This window comes from Anolis sagrei, chromosome 1 (genome assembly GCF_037176765.1).
Source record: "Anolis sagrei isolate rAnoSag1 chromosome 1, rAnoSag1.mat, whole genome shotgun sequence".
Lineage (NCBI taxonomy): Eukaryota > Metazoa > Chordata > Lepidosauria > Squamata > Dactyloidae > Anolis > Anolis sagrei.
Window position 1 is genome coordinate 212,694,581 of NC_090021.1, and position 20,068 is coordinate 212,714,648.

Genomic DNA, 20,068 nt, shown 5'->3' on the forward strand with positions numbered 1-20,068 from the left:
TAAATATTTGATTTTATACCTATATTATATACCTATATATCTAGGGTCATGTATAAAATTCTCTGACAGAAATGGATTACAAGATCTATACACTACCCCCTGAGGATTATGAAACTGCAACCTTTAGATGATCATATTTCCAATATTAAAATGGAGATTGTAGAAGTATCTTCATACTTTAAATCTGGTTACTTTAATAAACCCAACATCTGGGTTGTATACATCAGTGTGTGCGAGCCCTGGAAAATCATATTAAAGCCGGGAATGGAAAGGATCAAGTTTGGTTCAGAGTTGCAATTGGGTACACGCTTAGTGCTACAGTGGGGTCCATAATATCACCTTGTGTGCATGTATAATATACTTTTGGCTGGGGTTGATTTCCCTAAGCACAATTTTGCTCAGAAATAAGTGAACCATTCACACTGTTCCTCTTAGGCTTGTCTCCTCTTTTCCATCCTTCTGTAGACAGTATAAATAAATCATTACAAAATGAAAGGAGTTTTCAGGTTTCAAGGAGTTTTCTGAAAGAGGCAGCCTCCTCTGGGATTATGTCTTAAGTGGTATCCATAAGATCAGTTTATTTTCTTTCTTCTCTCCCGTCCCCCAGCACCTGCCAATCTTCCCTCACTCTATAGCATTCCACAGCAAAAATACTTTCTTTTTTTCTGAATCCTTACTACTGAAACTTATTACTTTAGAACTGAGTAATAAAATAAACATTTTCCTTGGATACTCCATGAAGTTGCATCTACACTATCAATGTAAAGTAAGACTGAAAATCTTTAACTTCTGGTCTTCGAAATAAGACAATTCAGAAATTATAATTTTGTGGCAGAGCTAGAGGCTGCTAATAAGGAATAAAAAATTATCACAAACTAGGAGGCTGTGTGGGAAAATCCTAACAATTACATTGGTTTCAGTCTGCTTTCCATGCACAGTGCTGATGTCTATCTCTTTTTAAAAATTGCAAATGAAATCAAATGAAATGAAGCATCAGCACACTGTGGACAGCATAACTTAAATATTCGGAATAGGTACCCTTCACACCCCCCCCCCCCCCCCCGCTAAGAATTTGGTGGCTTTTTTACATGTTGAATAAGGTTGGTAGGTAGAATAGGGAGTTAGCTCGAATGGTTAAACAGATATTGGATGTTATAAACTTTGGTCAGATGTGACTATAGCACATGTCCTCCTCACCCCTCCAGCTCACTTTTCAGTAGCTCCAGCCAGCTCATGGCTATTTATTGGCTTTTGGAAGGAAAAGGGGAGTGGGGGGTGGAGAACTATCTAACTCTGTTTCTGAACCCAGACACATAGCAATAATATCACACCTGGGGCTGTATGCCCAGCTACAGAAACAGAGCTGGATGCTTCTCTGCACCCTCTGTTTTCCACTGGCTAGTAAATAACTATCTTGAATGGAAGGGCTGTAGGTTTTCGAAAGAGAAGGAGAAGATGAGCATTAATTCTACATAAGAGAACTTTCCAATACCATTTCCTGATTCAGGATCTATTAACAATTAAAGCTTCATGAAGTCTGTCTCCTATACAGTCTGTCAGCCAATAATAATGCTGAGAAACTATGAACATCAACATTGCTCTTGCTATTAAATACTTATTTAGTTAATTTCATATTTCAAATTTGATCCATAATTTTGAAGTACCCTGTATTACCTTATTATATGTTCCTACAATTTGTTAGAAAAACAAATTGTAGGAAAAACAAATTTGTAGGAAAAACTATATCAGAACTTTTGAAAATTAGAAATGTACAACACTACAATCAGGCAACAGCTAGACATATATTTCATGAGGACAGCATATTTAAAAATTTGTTTGGTGTTTTATATTTTTTCTTGTTTGTATATTTATTTATATTTCTCATATCAGAAGCAAACCGAGGGTACAGTTGCAATATATTTAAAAAACACAAAGTCTAAAAACTTGGCATTCCTTTTACCAGTAGCTGGCCACTTGGAGTGCTTCTGGTGTTGTGATAAGAAGGTCCTTCATTGTGCATGTGGCAGGGCTCAGACTGAATTGTAATAGGTGATCTGTGGTTTGCTCTTCTTCACACTCACATGTTGTGGACTCCACTTTGTGGCCCCATTTCTTAAGGTTGGCTCTGCATCTCGTGGTGCCAGAACGCAGTCTGTTCAGTGTCATCCAAGTTGCCCAGTCTTCTGTGTGCCCAGGGGGGAGTCTCTCATTTGTTATCAGCCAAGGCTTAAGGTTCTGGGTTTTAGCCTGCCACTTTTGGACTCTCACTTGCTGAGGTGTTCCTGCGAGTAGCTCTGTAGATCTTAGAAAACTATTTCTTGATTTAAGGCATTGTTGTGCTGGCCAATATTTGTACAGGGGATGGGCCAGAGATGTCACTGCCTTGGTCCTTTCATTCTTGGCTGCTACTTCCTGGTGGATTTCAGGTGGCGCAATGCCAGCTAAACAGTATAATTTCTCCAGTTGTGTAGGGTGTAGACATCCTGTGCTAATGTGGCATGTCTCATTAAGAGCCACGCCCACTGTTTTAACGTAGTGAGATGCGTTTCACTCAGGGCATGCGTACTCAGCAGCAGATTAGCAAAGAGCAAGGGCAGATGTCTTCACTGTCTTTGGTTATGATCCCCAGGTTGTGCCAGTCAGTTTTAGTATGATATTGTTTTTAGCACATACTTTTTGCTTGATATTCAAGCAGTGCTTCTTGCAGAAGCGATAGTTTGTGCAGTTGAGCCCAAGAGAGGACAGCCTCTCTATTTTTATCCTCCTGAGCATTATCAAAGTTCTTGCTTGTGATAGGACTGCTTTCATTGTTAAGTCATCAAGTTTTTTTTTAGATTTGCCCACTGAAATCTAACATAATTGTATGGACTGGATAAAGAGATTTATGGGGTTGCTACTTGCAGTAAGTGCCACTTGCTTCAATCAGGCAGAATTAACAGTTGTGAGGTTTCGCTTGATATTCAAGGAGTACATTTTTTTTCCAGCATTGCATCTCATCCTAGGGAGTCATTTTACAATGCATTGTTATAATTCTAAAAATTCACTCCTTAGAGAAGGAGAGAATTATGCCCTTCAAGCCTCTTAAGCTTTCAAAAGCTTAAAGAAACGTACACAAGAGAATTTATGAAGTATGCCTCCTTAAGTGTCCACATACAGTTCTCATGCTTTAAACTCTTTGCATTACAGATAGTATATATTGGCATTGTGAACTTCTTTCAATTTTTCTGTTGGTTTTGTATCTACTCTTACTACATTACAGAACATGTTTTGTATGAAACACTAAGAAGAAATTCAGCTCTGAAAAGTTGAATTACTCTAATTTTTCTTGGATATTAAGAAGCTCTGCGTCCAAACTCATCACGATGACAAGCAATTACTCTCTTCAGGGACGAGATGAGACATTCTACAGGAAGACGCAGAAAATGCCTACAGTTAAAAATTGTCTATTCTAAAGTAATCTGCATTTGACACAGAAGTCTGCATGTACATCTTTAACCTTCACAACATCTGGATATAAGAACTCAGAAAGTTCTTTTGGAGGGTTTCAAAATAGCAATCTATGCAGGTCATTTAAAATTAAATATAAAATAATATAATAAAATGTTACTATCTATATATATAAATTTGTTAGGGGCATCCAACGAGGAAACAAAACTCAAAAAACCCCCAACGAAACTTAACCAAAATTCCCATACCCATAACACACCCCACAAGGTACAAACATATCTACTCAAAATGAAAAACAACACAACAACACACTCACAAAACGGCAAAACAACAAAACTCAAAAATCCCCCAACGAAGCTTAACCAAAATCCCCGTGCCCATAACACAACCCACAAGGTACAAACATATCTACTCAAAATGAAAAACAACACAACAACACACTCACAAAACGGCAAAACAACAAAACTCAAAAATCCCCCAACGAAACTTAACTAAAATCCCCGTGCCCATAACACAACCCACAAGGTACAAACATATCTACTCAAAATGAAAAACAACACAACAACACACTCACAAAACGGCAAAACAACAAAACTCAAAAATCCCCCAACGAAACATAACTAAAATTCCCGTGCCCATAACACAACCCACAAGGTACAAACATATCTACTCAAAATGAAAAACAACACAACAACACACTCACAAAACGGCAAAACAACAAAACTCAAAAATCCCCCAATGAAACTTAACCAAAATCCCCGTGCCCATAACACAACCCATAAGGTACAAACATATCTACTCAAAATGAAAAACAACACAACAACACACTCACAAAACGGCAAAACAACAAAACTCAAAAAACCCCCAATGAAACTTAACTAAAATCCCCGTGCCCACAACACAACCCACAAGGTACAAACATATCTACTCAAAATGAAAAACAACACAACAACACACTCACAAAATGGCAAAAGAACAAACCTCAAAAAAAAAACCAACGAAACTTAACCAAAATTCCCATGTCCATAACACAACCCACAAGGTACAAACATATCTACTCAAAATGAAAAACAACACAACAACACACTCACAAAACGGCAAAACAATTGAGCATGCGCATTGGCGCCCAGCTGCAAGTTCCCTGGAGCGCGCACATGGCCTTCCGGCCAACGTTCCCTCTGCGGAAACCATGCCCACTCCAAGCCCCGCCGCGCCGCTTCCCACACACACACACCCCCTGCCGCACACACACACGCAACCCCACGCTCCATCACTCCCCCCGCCGCCGCACACACACACGCAACCCCACTCCCCCCGCCGCCACACACACACACGCAACCCCACGCTCCATCACTCCCCCCACCGCCGCACACACACGCAACCCCACTCCCCCCGCCGCCGCATACACACACACGCAACCCCACGCTCCATGACTCCCCTCGCTGCCGCACACACACACGCAACCCCACGCTCCATCACTCCCCTGCCCCAATCTTACCTCCTTTTACTTCACGCCACCTCCAAACCCCACCCCGCCCCTTCCCGCCCTGTCAAAATCTAGGAAAGACAGGAAGGAAGGAAAGAAGGAAGAAAGAGAAAGGGAGGTAAAGAAAAAGGGGGAAGGAAGGAAAGTTAGAGGAAGAAGAAAAGGAAAGAAAAGGAAAGATGGAAGGAAAGAAAAGAGAGACAGCAGAAGAGAACAAAAAAGGGGGAAGGAAGGAAAGAGATAGAGAAAGAAGAGGAGAAGGAAAGATGGGAGGGAAGGAAGGAAGGAAGGAAGGAAGGAAGGAAGGAAGGAAGGAAGGAAGGAGGGAGGGAGGGAGGGAAAGAAGGAGGGAAAGAGGGAAGATTGGCCACAGCAACACGTGGCGGGTAAAGGTTGTTATTTCTATTATTATTATTATGCTATTGTTCCTATGAGACCCTTTTAGGGGGAATGGGAGAGGTGTCAGGTCCCGGAGGCAATGCATTGCATTATTGTTATTGTTATGATGGTGGTGAAATAAAAGGAAATAAAAAGTGAAAGAAGGAAGCAAACAGGGAAGGAAGAAAGGCAAAGGAAGGAAGGGGGAGGGAATGAAGGAAAGAGAGAAGGATGAAACCAAGTAGTGAAAGAAGGAAAGAAAGAAAGAGGTAGAGAAGGAAGAAAGGAGAGAAAGGGGGAGGAAAAGGGGGAAGGAATAGGTAGGGACCTCTCTTTCATAATAGTCCAGATATCTACCTCAACTTTGATAAGTTTTACTATAGGCCACAGCAACGCGTGGCAGGGCACAGCTAGTAATATTTTAAAAGGCTCTTGTATCTTATCATGAGAAGACGTCTCACTAGAAAAGACAATAATGCTTAATGAGGCAAAAAGAAGCAGGAAAAAGAGGAAAGTCTCATTACAGATTGATAGACCCAAGCAAGGAAGCCCCAAGTCTACAAGACCTGAGCTGGGCTGCTGAGGATAGGGGAAGGTCTCCCAATCATGAGGTCGCCATAATTCAAAGACAACTTACTGGCAGTTAGCAACTATATGTGTGTGTGTGCATATGTGTCAGATATTGATAGTATTGAGAGATATAGTGAACTTCCATCTGTGAAAAATATTTATTTCCCTTCAACTGAATTGTGTTTCTTGAGCTGAAGACAGGGTTTGTTGATTAGGAATGTGTGATGAATTCAGTTTACTCTTAATGTGATATTTCCTGAATCCATGTACATGGTGTTTGCTTACATTTTCAATTTTCAACTTTCTGGATAAGGGTTTCTGGTGCAACCATGGCAGCAGGAGTTTACCAAGGTGGTGGTGGAGGAGGGCACAATTCCTTGCTTTTGGCCCTTTGTTATCAGCAATGACTACCTGACTTTGCCAAAAGGTGAGGCAAGCCCTAACTTTCCCCAAACAAATGTCTCAGAGCTAGCTTCATTTCTTCCTAACGCACAGTTTAATGCTTTCACTTCATAGAAAATAACATTTACTTAGCTCTGATTAGTATAGCACTCATGATAAAGCACACATAATGGCAGAGTGTCTGTGGATAGTACTTTTGTTACCTCTTTCCCGATTCCACCTAGTCCTAGCAGATACGCAGGAATGATTATGCAGCAATGACTGTAATATTCTCAAGACCATAAGACATGCTATTCAAACCACAAGCTGTATTTTAAAACTGCTATCGGAAATATAGGCAGAGAACTATAATACAAAACATTTCCATTAAAGTTTGCCTCCGAAAAATCACAAATAATGATAATAATCACCATGAAGAAAGCCACAAACAAGAAGTCAGGGGAAAAATAACATTGAATTTAATCCCTTTCTCCTAAAATCTCATGCATGTCAATCAAATTCTTCAGCTTCTTTCCCTTCACACACATACCCTTTCCATTATGCAACATAAATTTTAAGTCCACATTACATTATGCCAAGCACTATCTTTATTAAAGTGGCTGTAGCTGTAACAAATGTCCTTAATTGTACATTTATGCTTGAGAAGATTTAGCAAAACAGTCTCAACAGAAGATTCTGGGAAAGCATCAATGGAAGAAGGCAACCTTTTCGATAGCCTGGCAGCGTTTCTTAATCTGGAGGTTCAGACCCCTGAGGGGGCCGCGAGGGGGGTGTCAGAGGGGTTGCCAAAGACCATCAGGAAATACAATATTTTCTGTTGGTCATGGGAGTTCTGTGTGGAAAGTTTAGCCCAATTCTATCGTTGGTGGGGTTCAGAATGCTCTTTGATTGTAGGCCAACTATAAATCCCAACAACCACAATTCCCAAATGTCAATGTCTATTTTCCCCAAGCTCCAACAGTGTTCACATTTGGGCATATTGAGTATTCATGCCAAGTTTAGTCCAGATCCATCATTGATTGAAACTCTTGGCCGAGTTTGTTTTCCAGCAAATATCGGGATAGTTGAAATCGCCCATGACTACTACATCTCTTTTCTGTGCCTGTTTGGTCAACTGTTGGCAGAAGACTTCATCAAGATCTTCCTCCTGGCTTGGGAGTCTGTAGTAGACGCTTACAACGACATCTTTTTGAGTCCCAGTTCCCTTGATTCTTATCCAGATGATTTCAAGCTGGTTTCCCAGATTGCTGTCTTGAATTTCTTCTGCAGCATAAGGGTTTTTGACATATAAGGCTACTCCGCCTCCTCTCCCCTTTGTTCGGTTTCTGTGAAAGAGGTTATACCCCTCGATATCTACATTCCAGCGATAGGAGTCATCCCACCAGGTTTCAGTGATGGCTATGATATCATATTTGTGGTGTAGTGCTAGAAGTTGGAGTTCGTCTTGTTTATTTCCCATGCTCTGTGCATTAGTGTAAAGACATGTGAGCCCCTGGGATCTTCCCTTGAGCTGTTTAATTGGGATTATTGTGCTTTTGGTACTTGGTCCTTGTTGTGTTTGTGCAGCCCTCCGTTTATTTATTTAGTGCATTAAGTATAATGTGATAACAGACTACATCCTGAAGAAGATAATTTGTCGAAACAAGGAGAACATACCGGGAGACCTTGTAGAAATTGTGTTACCTAAGGAAGACTCTGCTGCATAAGAAGTACTCCTTAAAGACTGTGTTGCTAAAAGAAGAATTCTTTCGAGGATAAAGACAGAGACTGTTGAATTCCTGCACTGAAATCTGACTCCAGGAAAGGATGGACTTTATTATCTCTAGTCTACTATTCATTGCTCTATGTTGATAAGATAACCTACATTTACTTATAATGTTCTGATAACATTACTGTTAAATGCTATAAATGCTATAAAGTCTAGACAATTTACTCCATTAGAGTACATATTATCCTGATTTATATTATTTTCTTGAGAGTCTTATAAAATACACATACATACATTCTTGTTTCAATGTTACTATAGATATTTGTGCATTGTTTGCTCCATCATTGATTGAGTCCACAATGCTCTCTGGATGTAGGTGAACTACAACTCCAAAATTCAAGGTCAATGCCCACCAAAACCTTCCAGTATTTTATGTTGTTCATGGAAACTCTGTGTGGAGAGTTTGGCCCAATTCTATTGTTGGTGGGGTTCAGAATGCTCTTTGATTGCAGGGAAACTATAAATCCCAGCAACTACAACACCCAAATGACAAAATCAATTCCCCTTCAACACCATCAATATTCATATTTGGACATATCCGCTATCTGTGCCAAATTTGGTCCAGTGAATGAAAATATATCCTGCATATCAGATATTTATATTGACAGTTATGAAGTAGCAACAAAAATAATGTTATGGTTGGGGTCACCATAACATGAGGAACTGTATTAAGGGGTTGCAGAATGAGGAATGTTGAGAGCCACTACTCTACAGCTTTGTAGGTTAAAAAGACAACAACCTAGTGTTTTAAATTGAGTTCAGAAGCAAATTGGAAGTTGGCACTGGAAAATTATATAAGAAGCACATATAAGATGACAACCTTGTTAAGACATTTTGCACTTAGCTTCTGAATAAATTTGGAAGGCCATAAAAATGTATCAATCTTCTCCAACTAAGAGGAAATTCAAGTGTGAACCACTATAGACAAATTGTCCTTCCTTGGGAAGGAATACACATGCAAAAGGTATGCGAAGATACTCTGGTCCATGGCAGCAACATGTTGATGTTGGACTCAAGAGGATTCCTGAGAGATAAGCCCCCCCCCCCCCCCATTCAGAACAGGTTGAAACCACAATCCCAAAATATCTTTCCTGCTGACCAATATTTATATCTTGTCTGAATTCACCCTCAAATAACTGACCCATATCTCATCTTTACTGCACCTCCATATCCTTCTTTGCATAAGTTGCAAAGAGAAAAAAGATCCAAATGACATCAGCACACTGGTTGTGAGATCTAGCTCTCAAATGCCAAATGGTCTTTTCAGTAACTTATAGTTGAAAGAAAGGCTAAAAATACCTTAAATATGACACATTTAACTAAAATATTATTCTCCTTGAGCCTGGCAGAACTTCATGGACTAATGGCCATGAGGCTCAAAAATCCTTCTTTTCCAGCACCGCCTTCTGGGAACATTCAGTCAATTTGACCAAAGGTGCCACAAAACAGAGATGTATTCCTATATATGCCTAATCATCCAAAGGGATAACATTGTTGATGGCACTGAGCAGCTCTAAGAAGTTCTGGGAGTTCAATTCCGGTTCCGGTATGGCGGTCGGCAGCAAAAAGTAAGGCTGCACCGATTCAAAAAACTAAATCCGGAGCAATCCAAGGCGATTCCCCCCTGGACAACCCTTAAACTGAAGAGGGAGAGACCCAGATCCATCGTGGGTCCGATAGAGGGGTTTGGAGAGCCGAGGAACCCAAGAGAAGGAGTAAGAGAGTCGGGAAGGTGGAGGAAGACGAGGGAGGAAAACGCCATTGCTGGCTCCCTCTCCAATTAAGATCTTTAGCCTCACCTGGTGAGTGGTTGGAAAGTGGCTGCCCCCTCAGAACATCACGAAGGGGACGAGCCTGTCCGCCGCTTGTGCCGCTTGTGCCGCCGCAGCTGAGACCGCCGCGAGCTGCTGCTGGACCACCGCTGTGCGCGCCGCGGTGGCAGCGGGCGCCATTTTGCCTCTACCATCGAGTCCTGCTGTTGCGGGAGAGAGGCGGCCGGAGGGGAGGCAGCCGGGAGGCCAGGAGGAGGCGATCTCTGCACGCTCCCAGCGGGCGCTGCTTTGCTCCCTCGCTCTGGGAGCGGCCTGGCTCCCTCGCGTCCGTGGGGCCTACGGACGCCTTCGCATCTCCATCTGCACTCCACCCTCCTCCGCGTTTCCATCTTTGGCGGAGGCCTGGGAGGCCTTGGCCTGACTCCAGCAGGCACCAGCGAACACTTCACGGCCTGCAGCTCCAGCGGTTCGGCACCCCTTGGGATCCTTCCAGGCTCAAGGGAGGCCTCGCTGCCTTTCCGCGGCGTTTGCTGCTTGGCGCTGGGGCTGGCGTTCCGCAGCTGACTGGCATCCTGCTGCGTTGAGCCGCCTGCGACCTCAGCGTTCCTGCTGCCGCACGGCCGCACCAGGCCTTCCAGGAGCGCCGCCCAGCTGGGTCCTCTACCATCTGTGCTTGCCGTGCGGGCCGCGGCGTTGTGGGCGTCATCTTGCCAAGCCCTTGCTGTTTGGATCTTGTCGGCGGGGCCTTCACCATCTGGCCGCACAAGACGCCCAGCCGCGGGGCCCAGCATTGTTATTCCTCCCAACTGGGCTTTTCCATCTGAGCCCATCCCAGACGCGAGGCCTCGACCCTCCAGGCCCTGCTGAGCGGGCCACTGCATCGCAGGAGCCAGTGGAACTGGGCCCTGGGCTACTGGAGCCGGGCCTAGCTACCTAGCCCTTTACCATCCGCTACCAGTTGGGCCTTCACCACCCGGGCAAGCAGTGTGTAGTCCTCTTTGCAGTGTGTAGACCTATGGGCAAGCAGTGTGTAGACCTTTTTGCGCTGTCCTCTCTGTGTTTTCCGATATTGTGTAGACCTCTTGTGCTGACCTTTTTCTGGTGTTGATCGATACTGTGATAGACCAATTTGTGCCGACCACCACCGTGTGAACCATCTCCGGAAGACAGAATACTCATCCGTTTTTTACATCAACCGTCTAGAGTTACATCCTGAATCATAATAACCTTACCCGATTGTTGTCACCGACATCCTCTTAGTGTGTTTACATATTACCAACATAGTATGTTCCTTGGTCTGCCTTTGCTGCTAATTTGACATAAGAACGCAATATAGCACTTTAAGGCGCCTGCCAACCGCTGCTAAGTACACTAGCACTTATATCCTCCCTCCTTACCCTCTATGCCGCACTTTAGTTAGCGTTTGTGAGCGAGACTCGGGGATTGCTGCACTTTAAGATCCTTGCACTTTGCACTTTATAATTTACTCAACGGCACGTAGTTGTGCTGTGATTGAGTTGTGTTGCTGACTGTGGTGTACTCTAAGACCCTGCACTTTATGAACCATCTAACTGTTGTGGCTGGAACGCTTATCTCCATCTGATTTTATTATTATCCATGTGGTTCCCCAGCCCCCTATTTGTTCTGTCCCTGTTATTATTGACCTGTGGAAGGGGCAAGGGAGGAAGTGGGCTGGAGCCTGTGAACAACAATGAGGTGGGGGGGGGGGGGGAGAGAGGGAAACAAAGGAGTTGGCAAGGGCCAACAAACCAAACAACTAGCTACACAGAAACTAAGACCTTGGTTTTGGGCAGCGGCATGGAGGGGGGGAGGTGTTCCACGAGCCGAGGGGCCCCCATAGAGGTCGTGGTGGGGAGGGGGAGATGCGGAAAAAGGAGACCTCAAATTCGGCCTAATTCGGACCGCTTATCCACATTAATAATCCCAAACCGGTCTCCTAAGATAAATTGGTGTAACCAGGTGAGCGGGCCCTCTGGACTGAAGGTGGTGCTGTTGAACGCCAGATCTATCAATGGAAAAACGACCTTTATCCAGGATTTAATCCTGGATGAGCGGGCAGATCTGGCGTGCATCACGGAGACCTGGTTGGATGAAGCTGGAGGCGTAAATCTTACCCAGCTTTGTCCTCCAGGCTTCTCCGTACAGCACCAACCAAGATCCGGAGGACGGGGAGGCGGGGTCGCAGTAGTCTACAGAGATTCCATCCATCTGACCAGGAGTCCCATCCCGCAGACCATAAATTTTGAATGCGTCCACCTGAGGGTGGGTGACCGGGACAGAATAGGGATTCTGTTAGTGTACCGTCCACCTCGCTGCACTACAGTCTCCCTACCTGAGCTAGCGGGGGTAGTCTCGAGCCTGGCGTTGGAGTCTCAGCGGCTTCTTGTGCTGGGGGACTTCAATATCCATGCCGAGACGACCCTCACAGGAGCGGCTCAGGACTTCATGTCTGCCATGGCAACCATGGGGCTGTCCCAACAAATATCTGGCCCCACCCACTGTGCTGGACATACATTGGACTTGGTTTTCTGCCAGGGTTGGGAGCAGGGTGGCGGTGTGGAGGAGTTGTCCATCTCTCCGTTTCCATGGACCGACCACTTCCTGATCAGATTTAGACTCACTGCGCCCCCTAACCTCCGCAAAGGTGGAGGACCCATTAAGATGGTCCGCCCCAGGAGGCTTATGGATCCGAATGGATTCCTGACGGCTCTTGGGGATTTTCCTGCCGCCGCGGTAGGTGACCATGTCGACGCCTTGGTCGCTCTCTGGAATGGGGAGATGACTAGGGCAATTGACATGATCGCTCCGGAACGTCCCCTCTCAAGTAGCCGAGCTAAACCAGCTCCTTGGTTTACTGAGGAGCTGGCAGCGATGAAGCGAAGGAAGAGGGAACTAGAGAGCATGTGGCGCTCGGACCCAAGCGAGTCAAATCGAGCACGGTTTGTGTCCTTTCTAAGGGCATATGCTGCGGCAATAAAAGCCGCAAAGAAAACTTTCTTTGCGGCCACTATTGCGTCTGCAAAAAACTGTCCGGCGGAGTTGTTTCGGATTGTCAGAGGTCTTTTAACTCCCGCCACCTCAGGCGGGAGCCCTGACAATTCGGGCACGCGTTGCGAAGCATTTGCTCGGTTCTTTGCAGACAAATTCGCCTTGATCCGTTCTGGGCTGGACACCATGTTAAATGCAGTCTCCGAGGATGTGACACGAGCACCTGCTTGTCCTATTTTGATGGATTCTTTTCAGTTTGTGAAGCCCGAGGATGTGGACAAGATACTCGGAGGAATGAGGCCTACCACGTCCATCCTAGACCCCTGCCCATCCTGGCTTCTGAGGGAGGCCAGAGGGGGATTGGCTGAGTGGGTAACGGTGGTGGTTAATGCCTCCCTTCGGGAAGGCAAAATTCCAGCGAGCCTAAAACAGGCTATTATAAAACCGCTGTTGAAGAAACCATCATTGGACCCCACTAAATTTGACAACTTTCGGCCTGTTTCCAATCTCCCCTTTTTGGGCAAAGTCATGGAAAGCATGGTGGCCTCACAACTCCAGGTAGTCTTGAGAGACACGGATTATCTGGATCCGGCACAGTCTGGTTTCAGACCGGGGCATGGTACCGAGACGGTCTTGGTCGCCTTAGTGGATGATCTGTGCCGGGAGCTAGACAGGGGAGTGTGTCCCTGTTGGTGCTCCTGGACCTCTCAGCGGCCTTCGATACCGTCGACCACGGTATCCTTCTGGGGCGCCTTGCAGAAATGGGCCTTGGGGGCACTGCTTTGCAGTGGCTCCAGTCATTTCTGGAGGGCCGTACCCAGAAGGTGTTATTGGGGGACTCCTGTTCAACACCACAGCCTTTGACCTGCGGGGTTCCTCAGGGCTCTATATTGTCCCCCATGCTGTTTAACATCTACATGAAGCCGCTGGGTGAGATCATCCGGAGTTTCGGGGTGCGGTGTCATCTGTACGCAGATGATGTCCAACTCTGTCACTCCTTCCCACCTGCTACTAAGGAGGCTGTCAAGGTCCTGAACCGGTGCCTGGCCGCTGTAATGGTCTGGATGAGGGCGAACAAACTGAAATTAAATCCAGACAAGACAGAGGTACTCCTGGTCAGTCGCAAGGCCGAGCAGGGTATAGGGTTACAGCCTGTGCTGGATGGGGTCGCACTCCCCTTGAAGGCGCAGGTTCGCAGCTTGGGTGTGATCCTGGATTCATCGTTGAGCCTGGATCCCCAGGTTTCAGCGGTGACCAGGGGAGCATTTGCACAGCTTAGGCTCGTGCGCCAGCTGCGCCCGTACCTTGGGAAGCCTGACTTGGCCACGGTGGTACACGCTCTGGTCACATCCCGCCTTGACTACTGCAACGCTCTCTACGTGGGGCTGCCATTAAAGACGGCCCGGAAGCTTCAGCTAGTCCAGCGCGCGGCAGCCATGTTACTAACAGGAGCGGGACGCAGGGAGCATACAACGCCCTTGCTGTTCCAGCTCCACTGGCTGCCGATCTGCTACCGGACCCAATTTAAGGTGCTGGTGCTATCCTACAAAGCCCTAAACGGTTCCGGCCCAAAATACCTTTCGGACCGCATCTCGGCCTATGAGCCCACGAGGACCTTGAGATCGTCTGGGGAGGCCCTTCTCTCGATCCCGCCTGCCTCACAGGCACGCCTGGCGGGGACGAGGGATAGGGCCTTCTCAGTGGTGGCCCCCCGGCTGTGGAACACCCTCCCTGTGGACATCAGACAGACGCCCTCCCTTATGTCCTTCCGGAAGAGCCTGAAGACATGGCTATTCGAGAAGGCATTCAACTAAAGGCTACAGTAACTGGAAATGACAACTGGAACGGAATATTGACTATGAGATTGGTTATGATTCTATGATAAGACGAAGCGGATTACTTTAGTGTAATTTAAATGATAATGTATTGATGATATGTTGTATTGTCGTTGTAGCTGATTGTATAATATGCTTTTTATATGTTGTACACCGCCGCGAGTCGCCCTAGGGCTGAGAGCGGCGGTTAACAAATGCACCAAATAAAATAAAATAAAAATAAATAAGTCTAGATTAAGAAACATGACCATGCTTCTCCCATCCAGCTTCCAGGAAAGGCATGAACCAAAGCCTTGTAGCTGAAAAAAGAACTAGGAACATGTACCTTAACATAAAAATAATTAACTAAATTATTATTATACTCATATCATTTTAGAAAAAAAAAGCTGGTAACCAGAAATGGCATATTTATTTTAATGTGTTTTGGATAAAAATTCTATAAGAGTTTTAGATGGTGCATGTGGACATTCTTACCTGCAAAACCACATGTATGTGAACATTCTGACCAAGCTGACCACTCCGAAAGTTGGCAGTTTACTATACACTCCACGTGGCAGTCAATAATTACTTTTGTAGGTTTTTCCAAATTTAGCTACAAAGAAAAACAGAATAAGTCATTTGTCACTGATGGTCAGATACAGCAAAAGTGAAATAAAAGGATATTGAAATGTAACAGTTACCACTTAGAATGTTAACTTTAACCCAGGTTCACCCAACTCCAGTTTGGGATATATCTTATATTTCAGTAGGGCAACACTCTGTTCTTTTTTTTTTTAAAAGGGTGACAAGCTAAAGTATATTTTATTTATATAATCCTGTCTGTGTGTATTTGGCTTCATTTCACATTGTAGAAACACTATAAAACTTTCCTACCTAGAAAACTTCTTCAGTTCAGTAAAACTGCAACAGAACAATTACTGACAACGAGGGGGGGGGGGTATAATTAATGGAATATAGGTGAGTGAAAATAAATAAATTATGATTGATAAATGTGTATATTTCTCTGGAGATTCTAGGATAGCCTGTGTTACTCCATGTTTGCTTTAATGACACAACCAGTATGTAACAGGAGGGCTCCACCACTTTCCAAGATTTGTAAATGTCTTCCATGTAAAGAAGTTGAGGGATGAATTCAGTGATTTGGCAACTTCTTTAGGGTCCTTCTATACATGCATTAAAAACCAAAAGTAATCGGGATAAAAAGGGGGTGGGGTTGCTAAATGGCGTTTGGGAAAGGTATAGGTGGAATTGGGTTAATAGCTGAAAAGCATGTGACTGCTCCAGCACACATGTTTTAGAAGCCTGAAACAACTGGGTCGCCTGAGGGCTGAGAAGGGTGGAAATACAGTAAGTAAATAATAAATAAATAAATAAATAAACTGATTGGGCTGTCAAAAAATGGAGCCACAGGCACACAGGTGGCTAAAGAAAAGCACAATTGGAAAGCAGTTAGAACTCTCTGCAACCATTCCTGTATTTCTTATAATATTAAACAGAACTTGAATTTACAGTTGGGTGAAGAGCAAGGTAAGAAATCTGCTTGTGTGTACATTAGGATCTCCACAGGTGCGCATATGAGGTCCAGTGCATCTCAGAGAGATTTTTTTTAAAAAAAACTCCTGCTGGATGTACCTCATCTACCCTCCATCTTGATCTGCTTCAAAGGGAGATGTGAGGTCAGCTGGGGACCATTTCCCAGGACCGACAAGTTTGTGTGTTGACTTGCTGTCAGGTCCTGGAATTTTTTGCCCCACTTTCAAAACCCACATTTTGATGCTGTCTGGAAGCTTCCTTAGTGGCTTCCATGAAGCATAACCTTGTACGGCAGAACTGGGGAAAAGTAGATTTAGATTATCCTAGTTTGAAATATACTGCTGAAATGAAGACAGCTTGGGATAACAAGAACTGGATTATTGATGCAGTAGGATTGTAAAAAGTGTTCAGTTTGGATGTTGTTCAAAAACCCTTCTGCTCAGGATCGTTTCAGTCTAAAAGTATTATTTTTGCAGGAGTCTCAGATTGACAGGAAAAAAATAAACAGAAAGCCATATTATGATGCAAGTTACTCAAAGACATATTGACAACAATACACACTCACAAAGGGCCCACATGAAACCTTACCTGCTCACAGTAGTTCTTATTTACTGCTTTCCCATCACTACGTACACAGCTCAGAAGACGATTCCTAATCCCTTGTCCACATGTTGCATTTTCATTTAATTGGCACGTGCTCCAGTCTAAAAACACACCACAACTGCATTTAGTTTTGACAGTCACTGCTGCAAAAATGTCTTTTAAAAAAACAGTTAAACTATCTTTGTTTGATATGAATGTATGAAAGCCAGTAAGAGATTTTTTTAAAAAAAGCAAGTAAACAAACATACATTGTCTTAGATGGTGAAGTCTTTGTTTCAGTAGTTCTTAAATGCTACAGTCCCTTTGAGCATGCTGAAAACTGTCCAGCATTGATAAAATGTATTATTTAAAAACAGCTCATGCTTTTTCAAATGCTGTGCTTCTTTTCCTGAATAACAAAGTTTTCTGAAGTTCCGCTTCTTCAAATCACATGTTGTCACATTCTTCAGCTGAGTGTTGTTTGACAAAGTGAATCATGTTTCATATATATATATATATATGAAATTATCCACCTTATATGGGGTTAAGGAAGACATTACTGTTTTAAAAGATTATATATATATATATATATATATATATATAATCTTTTAAAACAGTAATGTCTTCCTTAACCCCATATAAGGTGGATAATTTTATTGTATCATTCTGCTAAAGTTGTGTTAAATATTACCATCAAGCGTAAGTACTGTCATTGGAAGTCTTTTCAGCCTTCAAGAAGTAAGGAGAATCATAAACTATCTAGAAGTCCACCTCAATGAGCTTTAGAATGTTTAATTTGTATAGATGTGTGTGCTTCCTAATTGGTTACCAGAAACATGAATGTCAAAAAGAAAGTCTAGATCACAACCAAAAAAAAAAAAAAAGACTACAGTCATAGCTTTAATACAGTTTCATGCTTTGATTAAATAGAAACTTTTAGGAAAGGAAGAAAGCACATTTTGATAGGAATGTAGTATGGGTTAAAGAAGGTCACGTTCTCTCTTTCTCTGTGCTACAGATTGAGGTTTACAAAGGCACACACATAAATGTGAATACAGATTAAATGTATGTTAGGCACATTTAATTAGCAGTAAGCACTATGGAGAGCAAAGGGATTTACTTCTAAATAAACATGCAGTGGCCTATGAGGAGATATTAAATGAAAATACAACCCATGCCTCTGAGTAAATAGAACGTAATTTAAAATAGGTAAGCACTTTTGAATGCAAGCCAGCTTGTAAAATTTTTGCTTATTAAATCTTTACGTAGTTGTTATTTCTTCTACAGCTCTTTTCATTATTCAGAATTCTTGGTTTTCTCAGCCTCCAAATGACTAACATGAGAAATTGAAAAAATATTAGGGAGGTAATTTATCTACATGATTCAGAGGTGAGGACTTGGACAAAAGTACCTAGCAATCTTTGAAACTATCTGAGGATTTAGATCATTTTCCTAGTGTCATTGCCTCCATCATTTCTAATATTGTACCTATCCACTTCTCCAGATATACAGACATGGTGGAGAGTGCTTACCTGTTAAATTGTAGTGATATTGAAAACAATTATGGTTCAGAACACAAGGTCGCATTTGTGAGCTTTCAGGACAAGTCTTGGGTTTTAACGGAGATCGCAACACATGCCGTGTTCGTGTTTGCATGATGTTGGGGTTGCATGGCTAAGACAATAAGAGACAAAGATGTGTATACATATTAACAAGTATTTGTTTGGCAGGGGCTAAGACTGATGGGCTAATTGGGTTATTAAACAGCATTTCAGGCAAATTCTTACTCCTTGAAATATGTTGCATAATCATGCCAAGTTGTGTGATGTCCTTCACATCAACCTGAGAGCAATTTAAAAGGAATGTGTATGTATAAAGGAAAGAAAGCACACATGTGATGAAGGGTTTCTTTATGATAGTTACCACAGCAACCACTAATGAGTCAAAACATTGTTTTCTTTTAAAAAAAACCCAGCCAACTCATTAGTTTTAGAGCTGGTAGAGAAGGTAGAACCAAAAAGAAAGATATGATCATGGCTCACAATTTCTACTCATGTTCCTCTCTAACTCCATTCTGGCAAGTTTCTGGCTGATTTGGTTCAGGTTCCACTGCCCATCAATCCTGTTAAAACAGAATCTATTTTTTCACCTAGGTTTTCTTCATATGGCAGTTAGGAAATATAGTTGAGAGTCTGGCAGAACCCAAAACTTTTAGCACAGCCACTACCATGAACAGAAGATATATTTTCTACTGTATAAATGACACCTTATGAAACAACAAGTGCACAAGCTTTCCAAATAATGATTTTTCTTCGAGAGATGAATAAAGGGAAAGAAACTGTGACTTGTAAATACCATATGTCAAAGGCAGGAAGGCTGGCACACTGAAAATGTCAGACTGTTGATGGTCCTGTGTGTATGAAAATTAACAATGGATTTCCTAAACTGATATGAAGAAGTGCCCTGTAAGTAGGGCAGTTATGCTCAAGCTTAGCCAGACTATCAGGTCAAGTCAACTTTATTTGTATCCCGTCCCAAACTCTCCTTGGGGACTCGGGGTGGCTAACAACATGGATGGCAGCCATCTGATGTCATGCAAATGCACAAAAATACAAATACATAATAAATTCAAGACAAATAATTAGTACAATAATTTATCATAACTAAAACATTATAGCAATAAATGAAACACAATTTGCAACAACTGAGGATTCCGACAGAGGAGATGTGGAAGATAACTTGGACTCACTGACAAATTCCATTCGGAAATGCAGCAGGAATAAAAACTAAGTAACCTGTTCTGATCTGTTTTGAACCTACCACCAGGTGGAAGTCAGACCTGAGAAAAGCTGACTTGAAGTGGCGGCAAGGCTAGTGCTCTGCACAGGGCAATGTATTTTCTTATAACTCATATGTTAGCAGTCAGCACTATAGTTAACTATCCTTGAGGAAGAAGACAAACACTGTCCCAACACTAGCATGAAAGAAAACTGTCTGAAGTTTATCATTTGAGATTGGGTATGAAGACCAAACAATAAAGATGAGTTTTACTAGTAGTATTTGATACAATCATTATTTCTTCTCTGGGTTTGGAGCTCCAGGATATCTTTTTTTTTTTTTTACATCTAAGTGAAGTTATTTAAGGTACAGGATAACAGGGTGTGGACTCAATTTGCAAAGGACTAGAGGGAATACCAGTCTCTTGTTTGAGCTCTAAATGGCCCCAGAAACAAGGGAGAACACAGTGCTTTTCTTTACCTTCATCTAAAGTTCAATCATTCATATG

The 20,068-nt window shown here is 43.1% G+C and overlaps 1 protein-coding gene across 2 annotated transcripts in view; it reads right to left on the reverse strand.

Moving 5' to 3' along the window:
- The window catches only part of THSD7B (thrombospondin type 1 domain containing 7B), a 565,817-nt gene that overhangs the window by 25,656 nt on the left and 520,093 nt on the right, over nt 1-20,068 (reverse strand). For both annotated transcript variants that reach the window (XM_060776084.2, XM_060776085.2), the window contains 3 exons: nt 18,315-18,456; nt 16,789-16,904; nt 15,142-15,259 (listed from right to left, as the gene is read on the reverse strand). In XM_060776084.2, the coding sequence (XP_060632067.2) occupies nt 15,142-15,259; nt 16,789-16,904; nt 18,315-18,456 (376 nt within the window). The remainder of the gene's footprint in view (nt 1-15,141; nt 15,260-16,788; nt 16,905-18,314; nt 18,457-20,068) is intronic.